Below are 14,474 nucleotides of genomic sequence, written 5' to 3'. Positions count from 1 at the left end.
ATAATTATGATATAGACTGTATTTGGAAAGCAATAAAGAAAGAAAATATTTGTATCCTACTGGAGTGGCATTAGGTGTTTTGCTGCCACATGCACAATATTAGAATGGTATGCTGACTTCAATCACCCCAAAGCCTTCCTGCATTTCTATAGCCAAAGCAGCAGCAGCCCATGTTGTTGCTTCCAGATAATCTTCTCTTCTTTGTACCTGTCAAAGAAGAGCACTGTCACCTCCTCCGCACTTATTTATTACACAAGGGGGACCCGCAACAAAATGTTGCAGTATTGATTGCTCCCTTTCAAAGTTTCAGCCAGCCATGGCCTTTTCCAGGACACTCCATTTGTTTCTCCTCCATTCCTCCCCTCAGCAGACACTGAGCATGCTCACTCCTCGTTGGGCTATTTTTGTGGTTCTCCCCATTGCATTTCCCCCTCCCCAAATATTTGTTTTACCCCAAGCCTACTGCTACCTCTTTCTTGTGTGTGTGCTACTGTTTTGAGTACGTAAGATTCCATACTTGGAGTTTGCTGCTAATATCTACACCCTCCTTTACCTTACAGAAACCCTGTGAGGAAGGCCAGACCAAGAGACAGTGACTGCCCTAAGGGTTCCCGGTGAGTTTTATTACCGAGTCAGGATTTGAACTTGAGGTCTCCTCTGTCCTAGCCCAACATCATGTTGAAAGTGTACAGTAACAGCAGGGATTATTCAGTTTGTAACTTAAGAATTTATTAAATAGCCAAGAGGGGGTGGGGGTGTTGCTTAGCAACCAGGAAGAGTAGCATGTTGTTTGCTGAGGTAGCACCTGCCCTGATTGGCTGTGTGGATCTCAGGGAGCTTTTCCTCTCTAGGTTTGGTTGAGTATCTCCCTGCCACGTACAAGGCCTGCAGGAATAAGGACAAAACCTCTCTGTTTATTTCTCCTCAATTGTACACTGCTTTTGTTCAAGTTTCCTCAGTAAATTGTTGCCAAGACTCTGTTACCAGACCCTTTGGACTCTGTTATTTAAGTGATTCTGCTAACAGTGCTGTACAGTGCTGTTGTAATCATTGACTTTACTAACACACCACACTAGACCTCACATCAGCCATGCACCCTGCCTCACCCTTGGACACACTGTGCTCCCATTCCTCTTGACTGGCCTCTTCTCATCTCTCACTGCCAGGCCACCTGCCCTTCCTCTACCATCTCCCATTCCTTTGGAGGAGGGCCTTCAAGACAAGGAAACCCCTTCCTGCATCCCATAGAACGCTCCCCTAAGTAGACACTAGGAGTGAAACTGGGATTGGCAGACATCACTCCTAAGAACAAAGCTGATGTCATAAGATGGTGCAGAGCTCTAGAAACCTAGAAGCTGGCTACTAGAAAGGGATTGTTTGCAGAGGCAATACTAGAAATTTGAGGTGAGGTTTCTGCATGCCATTAAGCACAGCAAACAGGAAGACTGACAAATATGACTTATGGGGGCAAATAACAGCGTTGTACAGCTCTTGTTCATTGTGGGGATGATTAGGGAGGCAGGAGAGGATATATTATTTAATGATCTCCTTCCTAACTTGCACTAGCAAGTTCCATATTCTAGCAGAGTTCCAAACATCTCCCTTTTCAAATTAGGCAGCGATCAGCTTGTTGCTGACTCATCTGAGTCTTACTATTAAAGAGTCCTTCCTGGTAAAATCCTTTCTAATCCCTCTTTAAAAGAATAAACACAAGAATCTGATTAATGTTAATATAAAAGTAGTTTACTCACAGATTCATTCAGGTTCACAGACATATCCCTGAAGGCAGACTTAGGTTACATAACAACTAGAACTATTCCATAAAGAAGTGACTGTGACTAAGCAGTCACTTTTCTAAACACACAGCAACATCCAAAACGGAGAACACACACACTAATCAGAACATGGAGGCCATGTGCTCCTCCATGCTAGTACAACACACCACACCCTTTTCAAGTCTGTCCCAGCTCAGCCTTCTCCTGAGTGGGACAAAACATCCCCTAACATGCCCCTAACTGTAGGGATGTTGTACTTGACTGCAGTTTTACATCCCACATTCATGTCAATCAGGCTTTTCCAGGTGAATGCCCAAGTGAATTGTGCCCCGCCCCCTTAATTACAGAAAGGGTCCCATTTAAATTTTCTTCCGGTGGCAACAAACTGTGTTGGCTCCACACTGGCTATGTGGACCCCAAAAGTGGATCCTGAAACAATACCTGTGAGTATAGGGTGGTATATAAATTCAATTAGTAGTAGTAGTAGTAGTAGTAGTAGTAGTAGTAGTAGCAGTAGTATGTTAGCTGTTCAGGGTTCCAGTAAGTCACATCCTTCCCCAGGATACTCTATTCTGTGGCCACTGAGCATGCTCAGTTTTCATTGGGCTGTTTGAGGCATTTGTCCCTTATATGATTTTGCTCACACCCCCAATATGTTTTTGTACTTTAGCAAACCTCGGGGATTCCCCAAACCTGCACATTCCTCCCTCTTATGGTGTCGCTTTTTTCTACATAAGGATCCACACTTGAATAATGAGTTTGCTATTAGTATGCAGGATTGCTCCTGTGAATTGCCTGACTTGGTTGTTTTAAATATGTACTATAGGCCACCTTCCTACCAAAACAAAAACCCCAATACAGTGGTACCTCAGGTTAAATACTTAATTCGTCCTGGAGGTCCATACTTAACCTGAAACTGTTATTAACCTGAAGCACCACTTTAGCTAATGGGGCCTCCTGCTGCTGTCGTGCTGCCGGAGCACGACTTCTGTTCTCATCCTGAAGCAAAGTTCTTAACCTGAAGCACTATTTCTGGGTTAGCGGAGTCTGTAACCTGAAGCGTATGTAACCTGAGGTACCACTGTAGTGCTTTTCACTCACCACTTTCCCTCACTTCCAGAAAGCCCAATAAATTTCCTACATAATCTGAGAGGTATGCCTCATCAACCATGACAGACGAAAGCATGTATTTCTTCACAGAACACATAATTAAAGTATGGGATTCACTGTGAGAATGTGCAATGGTGTCCACTAGCTTAGATAACATTAAAAAGGGAATAGACAAATGCATTGAACCTCCAGGCTCAGGTGCAGTATACCTTATGGGGAAGATGACAGCACAGGAGGCTGATTGTCTTAATGTCCTACTTGTGATGCCTCTTGGAAACATCTTGCTGGGTACCCTGTGAAGCAGAGCTCTTCTTATGTTCTAGGTGGACATTGGGGTGCACAACTTAGATCACACACTGCATAATCACTGGAGTCCCCAGTGGTTTTCACACATGCACCCAGTGGGTTCCAGTAAGGCCAGCCTTAATGTCACAATTCCTGAGAAGCCCTAAACCAAAGCTCTCCTGCTGGACATTCATCTGGCTACTACACCCAGCAGTGACCCTCTCATGAGAGAAGATGCAGTGCTTGCATTGGGCAGTAGATTCCTCACCCTAGAGGGTGGAAGGGGGGGTGAAATTATTCACCAGGTTGTGCCCAACATAAGCCTCATTCAAATGTGTTGCAGGTTAAATTAAATGATGAGTGGGTTGCCATAAGGATTCCCCCCCCCCCAATTCACACACATCCCAAATGCCCTGCCAAGCTGTGCCCACAGTCTAAAGGAAGGGGACAGGATAATCTGTCCTGCTTTGTAAGGATGCCTTGAGTGCTGTGTGGTTTCACTGCTGAAGTAGGTTTATTTTGAATAAGATCCTGGACGCCTACTGACTAGACCACAGGGAGCAGGCAGCCGAAACCTTCACCGTTTGCCCACAACAGGAAGGTCTGGTGCCCACTTCCAGCAAGCTTGCAAGCAGTTGGCCCTCTGCCCTTATCAGGCAGTGAGGTCACAGATTCCTACTCCTCCACTGAGAAGCAGAAGCAGCATCAATTTGGGGGGAGGGAGAGCAGCACAAATGAGCTTTGGGAGTAGTTTTGGAGTGGGAAAGCTCTTGAGATCTATTCCAGAATAAGGATGCTCACATGTTGCCTTTTTACGTTTAGTCCATTCGTTTAAACCCAGTGAGACTTACTTTCAAGTAAACATGCTGAGGATTGCAGTACAAATTGATAAGGGGAAATGTTTTTATTATTGATGCTTTATTATTAATAATAATTATTATTTTAAGAGTTCTCATTTTTAAAGCTCATAATCTAGCAATTTAATCAACACAACTCAAATTCTCTCTCTCACACACACACACGTGATTTGTGTTTTTGTTGTGTGTGCCTATTTATCATGTTTTCTTGTAAAGAGACACTGAAGCTCCGATCCTAAACATATTTCCTGGGAAACCCCAACTGTAGGAGGACTGGCTTGTGGAGTAACCAGACACAGGATTCCACTGTCAGTTCTGTTCGCCATAAGCCTGTACAGCACTTGTTATCTCCAATTTATTTGCACCCCGCCTTTCAGCCATCAAGCGAAGCCATACAGTTGTCACTTTAAACAGCAAATAACTGCTGCCGAGTGCCTTCTCTCTAATAACAATCTGGATGGGTTTCCCCAGCCACTCTGGGCAGCTTCCAACAGAATATTAAAATACAATAGTCAATTAAACTTTAAACAAGCTCGCATAGTCTGAAATACAGGCCGGAGAAGCATCCCTCCCCCTTCCCTTTCTCCCCTTGGGATGGGGGTGCAGAGGCGCCAGGCGGCCGAGCCCTTCTCCGTCCTCTGTTCGCCAGTGGACTCTCCTTCCTTGGAGGTTTCTAAGCAGAGGTTGCATGGCCATCTGCCATGGATGCTTTGGTGAGATTCCTGCATCGCAGGGGGTTGGGCTAGATGACTCTGGGGGACCCCGTCCAACTTCACGCTTCTACGAATCTTTGGCGCTGGCTTGCTCCATTAGTTTAACTTGGGGGGGATGAGAGAGAGATTGCAATCGTGCTATGTGCACCCAGAGGGGGGGCACGGTTGCAACACAGTGGGGGGGGGGAGAGAAGAAGAGAAACTAGCAGGAGAACCTTGATTTCCCTCGGCGGCTCTGTGGGGAAGGAGGGCGCAGACTGGGCTCCTTCCTCGCCCCAAGATCCTGGCTGCGGGGCGCAATTCGGGAGGCTCGGCTGGCCGGCCCAGGCCCCGCGGGGCTCCTCCGCGCTCCCCTCCCCCGGCCGGGCGGGCGGCGCCTGCAAAGGCTGCGGTTCCGCTGCGCCTCCGTCTCTCTTTCCACCGGTAGCGAGAGCGGGGGGAGGAGGAGGCCACCCGGGAGCCGGAACCGGGCGCCAAATAAGGAGAGCGGGGCGGGCCCGGATCCTGGCCTTGTATGGCGCTTCCCCTCGGCCGGCGGCCCAGCCAAGCCCGCCGCGGCGGCGGGGAGGCGATGCCCGCGCAGGGGGGGGGCGCCCACCCCTCGGCCCCCGCCCGGCACCTGCCCGCTCCTCCCAAGGGGCCTCCTCTCCCTCCCGCCTCTTCGCAGCAGTCCTCGCGGGGAGGGGCGAGGCTCGACCCTCCCCTCCCTCTTGCGCCCCGTCCCGCGCGCGATCCTGGCCAGGCTCCGGATCCGGAGCTCCTTGCTGGCGCCTGCTGCTCCCGCTGGTCGCCCAGCCCGACCCCTCCGCCCAAAGGAGCTGAGCCGCGCGCCGGACGCGCCGAGTCCCGAGCCAAGGCGGCGCGCTTCTTCTCCGCGCTGCCGGCCCGCGCGCGCTTCTGCTCGAATCCGTTTTGGGGGAGGGGGCGCGCATCCACCTGCCGGGGGAGGGGGCGGCCCTTGCACCGGGACGAGAAGAGGCTTAGGCCGAGGGCTTTGACTCCCCCCACCCCCGTCTTCGGACTTGCACCGGAGTCCTGTTGCAGGACCGAATTCACCCAGCATCTCCGGCTGGGGAGAGTGGAATCCAAAAGGGCGCCTCCCCACCCAGAACTGGGAAGGGCCCCTCACCCTCCTCTGCCCCCCCCCGTCCCTTGCGCCTTCAGGCTTCAGCGGAGGGGAGGCAGGATTGACGGCAGAGCTCCAAACGTCTACTTTGAAAGAGAGAAAGTCATTCCCTCCCGCCAAAAGAAGTGTCCCCACCTCCCTTTTTCTTAACACGTTTGTCGTGGTTGGTTTCCAGCACTTCATAGTAACCGAATATCTAGGCGCTCTTGGGGAATGATCCAGGTAACAGCTGCGTCGTCTTAGAAATAAATGGGGGGCGGAGGGCGCCTCATCATAGTAGCCCCTAAGTTAGTCAGCAACGCTTTCGACGCTCCAAACCTTCCCAGGATACGGCCTGGAGGGTGACGAGGCCGCCGCCTCGCTGAAGCTGAGCAGGACCGGGTCTGCTCAGTGCCTGGGATCTGGGTGGGTGATCTCCTGCGACCACGCGTGGCCACTTTGGGTTCCATAACAGGAAGAAGGGTGGAAAAGAAAATGTAAGGAACAAATAAAGAAATGATATGGGCAAACACGCGAATACCCCAAACAAATCTTACAATGCAGTTCTATTGTACAGGTTCAGAGGCAAGTGCCACTATTTTCAGTGAGGCTCAACTCTCCTGAAGGATTGCAGCCTGAGATTGCAGTCCTGTGCACACGGGCTTACAGCGCAATCCTAGCCACCTCCATCGAGAATTACTGCGCTATCAAAGTGAGCGCTGCAGCCTCGCGTGGGACTAACCCTCCATCAAGCGCGCTAGGGCTTGTTTCTGGGTAAAGACACCTAAAACAGCTCAGTTGGGATAACTCAGTCGGTAGAACACGAGACTCATAATTTCAGAGTCGTGGGTTCGAGCCCCACATGGAATAGAATCATAGAAGTGTAGAGATGGAAGTGACCGCGAGGGTCATCTAGTCCAACCCCCAACATGGGGCTCGAACCCACGACCCTGGCATGAAGAGTCTCATGCTCTACCAACTGAGCCACCAAGGAGTAAAAGGTTCCTGCCGTGCAAGGGGTTGGACTAGATGACCCTCGTGGTCCCTTCTTACATTTCTAGGATTTTCAGATCGGGGCTGTTAGGCATCTTGGCGCTGTGCCTCCGCCCTCTGCCCCAAGTAGAAATCCTCCTTTGCACGTGCCCTAAAGTTAAAGAAGAAGAAGCCTATGGGTGTCTGATCTCCGGAGATGCTCTGCTCAGCCTCCTCGCGCGCTCCTGCCCCGCCACTCGCTTCTCTCCCCTCCCTTTGCCAAATCCAGGTTTCCTTCCAGCGTGCATTTCACTCCCGTTGCAGAGCTGGCCGTGCAGGAGTTGGGTAAGTCGAGCTATTGCAACATATAATTTTTCCATACATTTGCTACATAACTCGGAGGGTTTTATTTAAAGATAGCATCAGTTGGCACACTTAGCACGAAACTACCTAATTACTGACGCCTCACAAGTGCCAAACTTTAAACCGGGAGGAGGGGAGGGCTAGAAATCACTGACAAAGTGCTGCTTGCTTGAAATTGCTCGATATACTATATTGCTGCGTCTGATTTCCAGCCGAGAATTATTGCAGCGGGGGGAGGGGAGGGGGCAGCGTCGAGGGGAAGCCGAGTCTGCCATGGCCTTCCTATTTGCATCCGAACCCAACTCCCGCAAAAACAGCGGCTGCAGCGGCGGACGCTTCTTGGCAACCGGCTTTGTTCCCTGGCTTAGACCAGGGCGAGGGTCCGCGAGGATCTCCGCTCTGCCCCAAGCTTTGGCCTGCTCGCTTTGGAGCCTTGCGCTGCGTTTCTTACGGCCTGCTTATTCATTTATAAAATCAGCCCGCAAGGTGGTTAACCTTTCCAGGTAGATCTACCTCACTGTGTTGTTTTGAGGATGAGGGGAAAACTTTTTAGGCCGGGGGTGACTAAGCTGCGGGCGGCCCTGCAGATGTTCCTGGACGGTATCAACAGATCCCTGATCCCACAGCGTTTAGCTGGTCCCTCATCCCTGCTTTTAGGCCACACTGGGCTCCTTTGGAGCTTAGCGGGTTGGGGCGTGGGGCGTATCTTTACCGACTGCCTGGCGTTTAGGCCTATTCGCTCTGTGGTGCGTTTTCATAGATCTCTCTGCGCAGCTCCAGTGCTCGGGGGACACGCAGGGCGAGCCGCAGAGGAAGGACTTTGCTGTGGCTGGAAGAGGGTCCTGGCGGGGCGGCGGGTCCGGCCCCTCCGGCTGCTTGTCTGGTGCGGAGTGGCAGGCGCCTTCTTCGCGGCTCGGATCCGCGGCGTGCGCACGGGTCTGTGGGTGCAATCCAAAGCCCAAGAGGGCAGCTGCAGCACAGCGGAGCTGTTTAGCAATGGGCGCTGTGAAAACAAGGACGCGTGTCTGTCTGCTGCGGAGGCGCGTTATTCACCCCCGCTTCCTCCTCCTCCTCCTCCCCGAAGACGAGCACGAGGTAAATCGGGCTGGAGGAAGCGCGCAGGGGGCGTGGGGCGCTCGCCAGCCCGTGCCCTTCGCCGGGTGGGGAGAGGCCGGTCCGCCGCCTGGCGAGGCTTTGCAAGCCAGGCCGGCGCGCGGAGCCGAGGGCGGCCTCCGGAGGGGCCCCCAAGCGGCGACGCGTCCTTGCCCCCCGGCCAGGTGGCCGGCCCGGGCTCCTCTTCGCCGCGGCGGCGGCAGCGCGCAGCTCTCGCTGCTTCCTGCTTTCGAAACGTTCCATTGTGAGGAGCTTCCATTGTGACGTCTCGGCTTCGGCGCCGCTTTATCTGTCCATATATGGGCAGCTACGTCACGGAGCTTTCCCGTCGCTCACATAAATAGGCTGGCGGATTTCCCTGGCTGAGCATTTGGGCTGCAGTGAGGGAACCTGCTGAACGAGCGGGAGAAGAAGGCAGGGAAGGAAGAGCGAGGCCGGGGAGGAGGAGGAGGAGGAGGAGGGGAGGCTGGGAGGGATTAAAGACTCCCACCATCTTCTGCCATCACATCTGCAAAGCAGATCGGGACTCCCACCTCCTCCCTTCAGGAAACACCTCCGGGGATCCACCGAGGATTGCGCGCCCCACCGACCACCCACCTTCCCACCCTCCTCCGCCAACTGGCCCCCTCCCCCGGGCCCACAGCGCCTTCTTTCCTCCCCCAGCAGCGCCCCCCTCGCCGCCGCAACTTTTCTCTCGCATGGTCTCCTTCGCACGGATTTGCCACGCGGATGCCGCCTCGTCAGGAGCGGAGCTCGGAGCCGCTTTGAACCCGCCGCCGCCGCAGCCTCCTTCTCCTCTTCCTCCAGTGCTATGACAGGCAAACTCGTGGATAAGCTGCCAGGGACCATGAACACTTTGATGAACCAGTTGCCTGACAATTTGTACCCCGAGGAGATCCCCAACTCTCTGAACATCTTCTCCAGCAACGGCGAGGCGTCGGTGGCTCACTATAATAACCAGATGGCGACAGGTAAAGAAGGAAGGGGGAGGGGGCGTGTGGCGGTGGCGGGGGGGAGGGAGGGAGGGGGCGAAGCATGTCGCTCTGTCGGGGGTGGGTGGGCGGGCGGTGAAGCCTTCGCGGGCAAAGAGAGGCCGGAGCTGAGCCTGTGAATCTGCCCCTACCCCCATCTCCCCTCCATCCCTCCACCGCCTCCTCTGCGCGCTGGAGCCATTGCTGCCGCCGCTGCGCTGCTGGGCTCCGGAGGAGAGGGGCAGGCAGGAACTCCCAGCGGGGGGAGAAGCTGGAAGGTACGACGGGGCAGGGGCTGGCAAGCTAGGCGAGCGAGCGAGCGAGCGAGGGGCCCTTGGAAGCCACCCTTCTCCCTCGCTCCCCTTGGACTTTGCCCTTTGGAGGCCTTGCCACGGGTGTCTCGGGCGTACGCCGGTGGCCGTGGGGCTGATTCGCCCTTCTCCCCTGCAAGTCCTTCGCATGCATGTCCGTGTGTGTGTGTGTTTCCCCGTGTCTGTTAGTCCTTGTGCGTGTGTCTCTGTCTCCCTCTCCGTGCGCTGTGGCTTCTCTGTGGCACAGGCTGCCATCTCCGCGCGGGCACCCCCTCCCCGTGCACACGCACACAGCCCAGCACCCCCTCATTCTCCTGCCTCTTTTTAGCTATACGTATACAGAAATCATGTCGGAACGAGGAGCGGGTGGGAGCGGGTGAGAGGGATCTTCTTTTTCTGTTTCCCAACGTGGGGAGGTTTCTCGCAGGAGGATTCCTGGGGTCGGAGAAGGGAGAGGAGAACTGAGGTTGGGGCCAGGAGAGGAGGGGGCTTCCTCGGCCTCCATCTCTCGTGCCGGAGCCACCCGGGGCAGGTGAAGTTGCGTCGGCTCTTTCTGGACGCCGCCAAGGAAGTGCGCGCTGGGCTGGAGCCTCTTTTGCTGCAAGCAGACCCGGTTCGGTTCTGCCTGGCCTCACCCGCCCAAGCAGCGCAGGGCTCTCTCATTTCGATCAACCAACACTTCCCCACCCCCCCGCCAAGTCGCAACCCCTTCTCTCCCCAGTATTGCTTGATCTCCCCCGCCACCCCTAAAAAGAGAGCGAGAAAGACAGAGAGAGAAAAAACACCCTCCCCCTTATATTTTTCATAACTGGTCTCGACGCAGAAATCACGGCAAGTTTGTAAAGCTCTGCTGGAAGTCCCGGTCTGCGTCGGTGGGGTGGGAAAACGCCTGGAGAGCAGCAGAGAGAAAGAGAGGACGAGAGGCAGACCAGTTCGCTCTTGGCAGCCTGAGCCTACCTGTAACTTCAGGTACCTGCTTCCTCCTGACCCCGCTTCTGCTCCTCCTGCTCCCTCTCCCAATCTCTCCCCCTCTCTCCCCGGGGTTGTGCTCTCGTCGGACCTCTCCCTAAGCACACAGACGCCCGACCAGCGCTGCCCGATGCCTTGGAGGCGCAAGGACGTAGGAAACTCGGAGGCTCGTCCGGCGGCTCCGACAACGGAGTCGCCTCCCTGCTCCCCTTCGCAGGGTTCCCATGAAGATGGCCTGTGCAGATTACGTTAGCTGCTTGTGTGTGCGCGCTTAGATACTCTCTCGCGCGTGTGTCTGTCTCGTCTGGGTGTGTGTACGTATGTCGCTAACGTGTGTGTTTGTACATGCTTGCATTTCGTACCCAGGCAAGTGCCACAGTTGTATGTTGTTGCTTTCTAGCGTTCCAAGTGCGCGCGCGCGCGCATATGGCGGAGTACATGTATGCCGCCCTATATGTGCGTGTGGTGCGTGTGCTGAAATCGTTACAGACACATACATATCACATATCTGTGTGTGAGCTGGTGTGCTTGTGTGCATACATGGCTATGTAGAGATGCACAGTCCAGACTCCTTGGAAGTTAGAGCCTCAGTTTCCCGGCACTTGTTGGGCGCTCGGGCGGGGGATCAGCCTTTGATCGGGTTTTGTGTGCCCCTCCCCTGTAGGATCCCGATCTTTGAGCAGATACACTCAAGGGCTCCGCCTCCCCGGCCTCCCGACGGCGGCTCTTTCCTTGTGTCTGCACCTGATCTGTCTCGTGTGCAAGACCATGTGCTGGAGGCGGTGCTGCTCAGCTTCTGCCCGCGCCTTCCCATGGCTTTGCAGGATTCGGACTTCCAAACTGGGGGGGGGGGGGAATCCCACCTACGCCCAATGAATTCTCCCTTGTCTAAATAAGGGCCCCTTCCCCGCAACCCGACGACTCCCCCTGCCCCGCAATCGCTGACCCGTTTTCTTTCTTTCTTTCTTCCGTCCTTCCTTCCTTCCTTCCTTTCCCCTTTTCTCCCCGCTCTGGCTTCTCTCCTTCTCGCCCTCCGCAGATAATGTTATGGATATTGGCTTAGCCAACGACAAGTCCGGCCAAGACCTGTCGTCGTACTCGGGCTCCTTCCAGCCCGCCCCCGGCGGCAACAAAACGGTGACCTACCTGGGCAAGTTCGCCTTCGACTCGCCGTCCAACTGGTGCCAGGACAACATCATCAGCCTGATGAGCGCGGGCATCCTGGGGGTGCCGCCGCCGCCCTCCTCCAGCGCGCAGGCCTCGACGGGCAGCATGGTGCAGGTCCAGAGCCAGGGCGACGTCGAAGGCATGTACCCAGCGCTGCCCCCTTACTCCACCTGCAGTGACCTTTACGCGGGCGAGCCGGTGCCCTTCCACGACCCGCAGGGCAACGCCGGCCTCTCCTACTCGGCGCAGGATTACCAAGGGGCCAAGCCCGGCGGCGGGGGCGGCGGGGGCGGAGGCCTGGAGAGCAACCTCTTCCCCATGATCCCGGACTACAACCTCTACCACGGGCACCCCAACGACCTGGGCAGCCTCCCCGAGCACAAACCTTTCCAGAACCTGGACTCGATCCGGGTCAACCCGCCGCCCATCACCCCCCTGGAGACCATCAAAGCCTTCAAGGACAAGCAGATCCACCCGGGCTTCGGCAGCCTAGCGCAGCAGCAGCCCCCGCTCACGCTCAAGCCCATCCGGCCGCGCAAGTACCCCAACCGGCCCAGCAAGACGCCCCTGCACGAGCGGCCGCACGCCTGCCCGGCGGAGGGCTGCGACCGGCGCTTCTCGCGCTCCGACGAGCTGACGCGGCACCTGCGCATCCACACGGGCCACAAGCCCTTCCAGTGCCGCATCTGCATGCGCAGCTTCAGCCGCAGCGACCACCTCACCACGCACATCCGCACGCACACGGGCGAGAAGCCCTTCGCCTGCGAGTTCTGCGGGCGCAAGTTCGCGCGCAGCGATGAGCGCAAGAGGCATGCCAAGATCCACCTCAAGCAGAAGGAGAAGAAGGCCGACAAGGGCTCGGCGGCGGCTGTCAGCGCGCCCGGGGGGGCCGGGCCGGGCGGCTCGCCCGCCGTCTCGTCGCTGGCCCCCGTGGTCACCACCTGCGCGTGACGCTGCTCCCGCCCCGCCGAGCCCCAGTGCCTCTCCAGCGCTGTCTTTCGTGCCCACCTGGCGCAAAACCCGCCGAGCAGCGGCGGCGGCGGCGGCAGAAGCTGTTGGCCTCCCCAGGCTCCCGAGAAAGGGATGCCTTTGCGCGCAAGCCTCTCGCCGCCGCCAAGCTGGTGGTGGGAGGAAGCCTTGAACTTTCCGCCGGATCGTCTTGATTCTCAGCGGCTTAGGAGAGGAGGGCAAGCGGGGACTGAGCCACTTCTCCCGGAGGAGCTGTCCTGGGCTTGGGGTGCCTGGGGGGGAAGCTCCGTCTGGCACGTGTGAAAGGGTAGCGGATGGACACGGGAAAACTTCCCTGGATTCCTCTCCCCCTCCCCCAACAGATGCCCTTCCTCTGATCTTCCTCCTTTCCTTCTCCCTCGAGGGAGGGGGCACCAAAGCGCAGTGCGTGCTGCCCGTGGAGGCCGTCTGTGCGCGTGTGTGTGCGTGCGTGTGTCAGCCTCTTGAACTGAACCTGGCTGCTTTTTAGCCAACAGTTAAGTTCCCCGTCCCCTGTGCACCGTGGAGTGGGCCCCCCCACCAGAGCCTTTCCCCCCCCTCCCTTCCCAGTCCCAACGCCCTGGGGAGATGCTGGAAGAAATTGGGTGACTTTTGCAATGGATGGCGAGCCAGTCAGTCCCTTATAGGAATGCGCTGCGGCTGTGCTGCTTTGCTGTAGCTGTGGCTGCCTCTGTCTGGGTCTCCCTCTCGGAGTGCCGGAGCCGCCTTGTTCTCCTTTGCCATGACTGGGGAGCAACCTGGGTGATTTCTGGCTTCTTCACGTGGAGAGAGTCCTTCCTCTTTTTTCTTGGCAATTAAACCCCCTTTCCCGTAAGTCTTCCTCTTGCTCCCTTTTCTCCCTCCCTCCCCCATCCCTCCAAAAGTATTACCCAACCTCCTCCAAACCTGTAATAAAACCAATGACACTCCCGCCCGCCCGCCGCCCCAAACACACGCCTGTCCTTTCGCCTTCCTCGGCTGGCTCCTTCGGCCTCCTCTTCTTCCACCTTGGAAATGAGCAGGGCTTTCCAAAACAGGGTCCGGCCCTTCCATGTCACTCTCAGCTTCCTAGTTCAGAGGGATTGTAAATAGCGACCACAGCAAAACTTAGTCTGGGTGTTATTATATAGCTTTAAGAATTGTTGAGGGTGGGGAATGAAAGCGAGAAAGGGGCAGTAACTGGGGAAACTGGTGCAGGCACTTCAAACTTTATTTCCTCCAAAGGAGGAGTTGGGTGAAGAGAGAGAATGAAGAAACATGGATTTATCGATCCCTTTGATTAGGTTTGTCACACCAAGCCCACCTTCTTGTCACCCGCTGTTGGCAGCTCTGAATGTAGCGAGAAAAGGGGCTTGGAGGGAGTCAGGCTCCCCCTGACTTGAATGTACAGGACTGCTGAGGATCCCTATTCACTGCTCTCTGAGACTAGGCAGGAGAGTTTACACGGTGTGTCTGTGTCTAGGGTCGGCTTTTGTGTGTGTTCATACCCTTGCCCCCTCTATTCTTCTTTAAAAGCACTGTGTGTGTGTGTGAGAGAGAGAGAGAGAGAGAGTGCGCGTGTGAATGCGTGGTAGATTCAGATGAACTATTTAAGTGTTCATAAGACCCTTAACAAACGAATGGGAGGCGGGTTAGCAATTTCCAGGTCATTTTAGCTCACCTGGGGGATGCCATTTTGGGAAAGAGGGCTAATGGGCATCAATTTGGGATGCGTTTTGTTTTGTTTTTTGTTTTTTTAGCACAAGGACAATTATTTCCAGAAATTCAGAAAACAGT

General features: G+C 55.5%; 1 protein-coding gene and 1 long non-coding RNA gene across 2 annotated transcripts; one reads left to right on the top strand and one right to left on the bottom strand.

Annotated features, from left to right (window-relative positions):
* Positions 1-704: 704 nt before the first annotated feature.
* LOC310832218 lies at positions 705-8,478 on the bottom strand. The gene is made up of 3 exons (XR_014558162.1): positions 7,893-8,478; positions 6,002-6,302; positions 705-885 (listed from the first exon to the last, which is right to left on the bottom strand). It is a non-coding gene; the product is annotated as an uncharacterized lncRNA (long non-coding RNA).
* Positions 8,479-8,655: 177 nt separating this feature from the next.
* On the top strand, positions 8,656-13,533 carry EGR3 (early growth response 3). Its single transcript, XM_083713675.1, is given in 4 exon segments — positions 8,656-9,264; positions 10,399-10,401; positions 10,404-10,544; positions 11,584-13,533. Coding segments are annotated over 4 exon segments (1,383 nt in total). The 5' UTR covers positions 8,656-9,104; the 3' UTR covers positions 12,663-13,533.
* Positions 13,534-14,474: the final 941 nt, after the last annotated feature.

This window comes from Podarcis gaigeae (genome assembly GCF_964106915.1).
Source record: "Podarcis gaigeae genome assembly, chromosome: 15".
NCBI classification, from domain to species: Eukaryota; Metazoa; Chordata; class Lepidosauria; order Squamata; family Lacertidae; genus Podarcis; species Podarcis gaigeae.
Note: the sequence above shows the minus strand (reverse complement) of the source record. Positions and strands in the feature narration are given on the sequence as shown.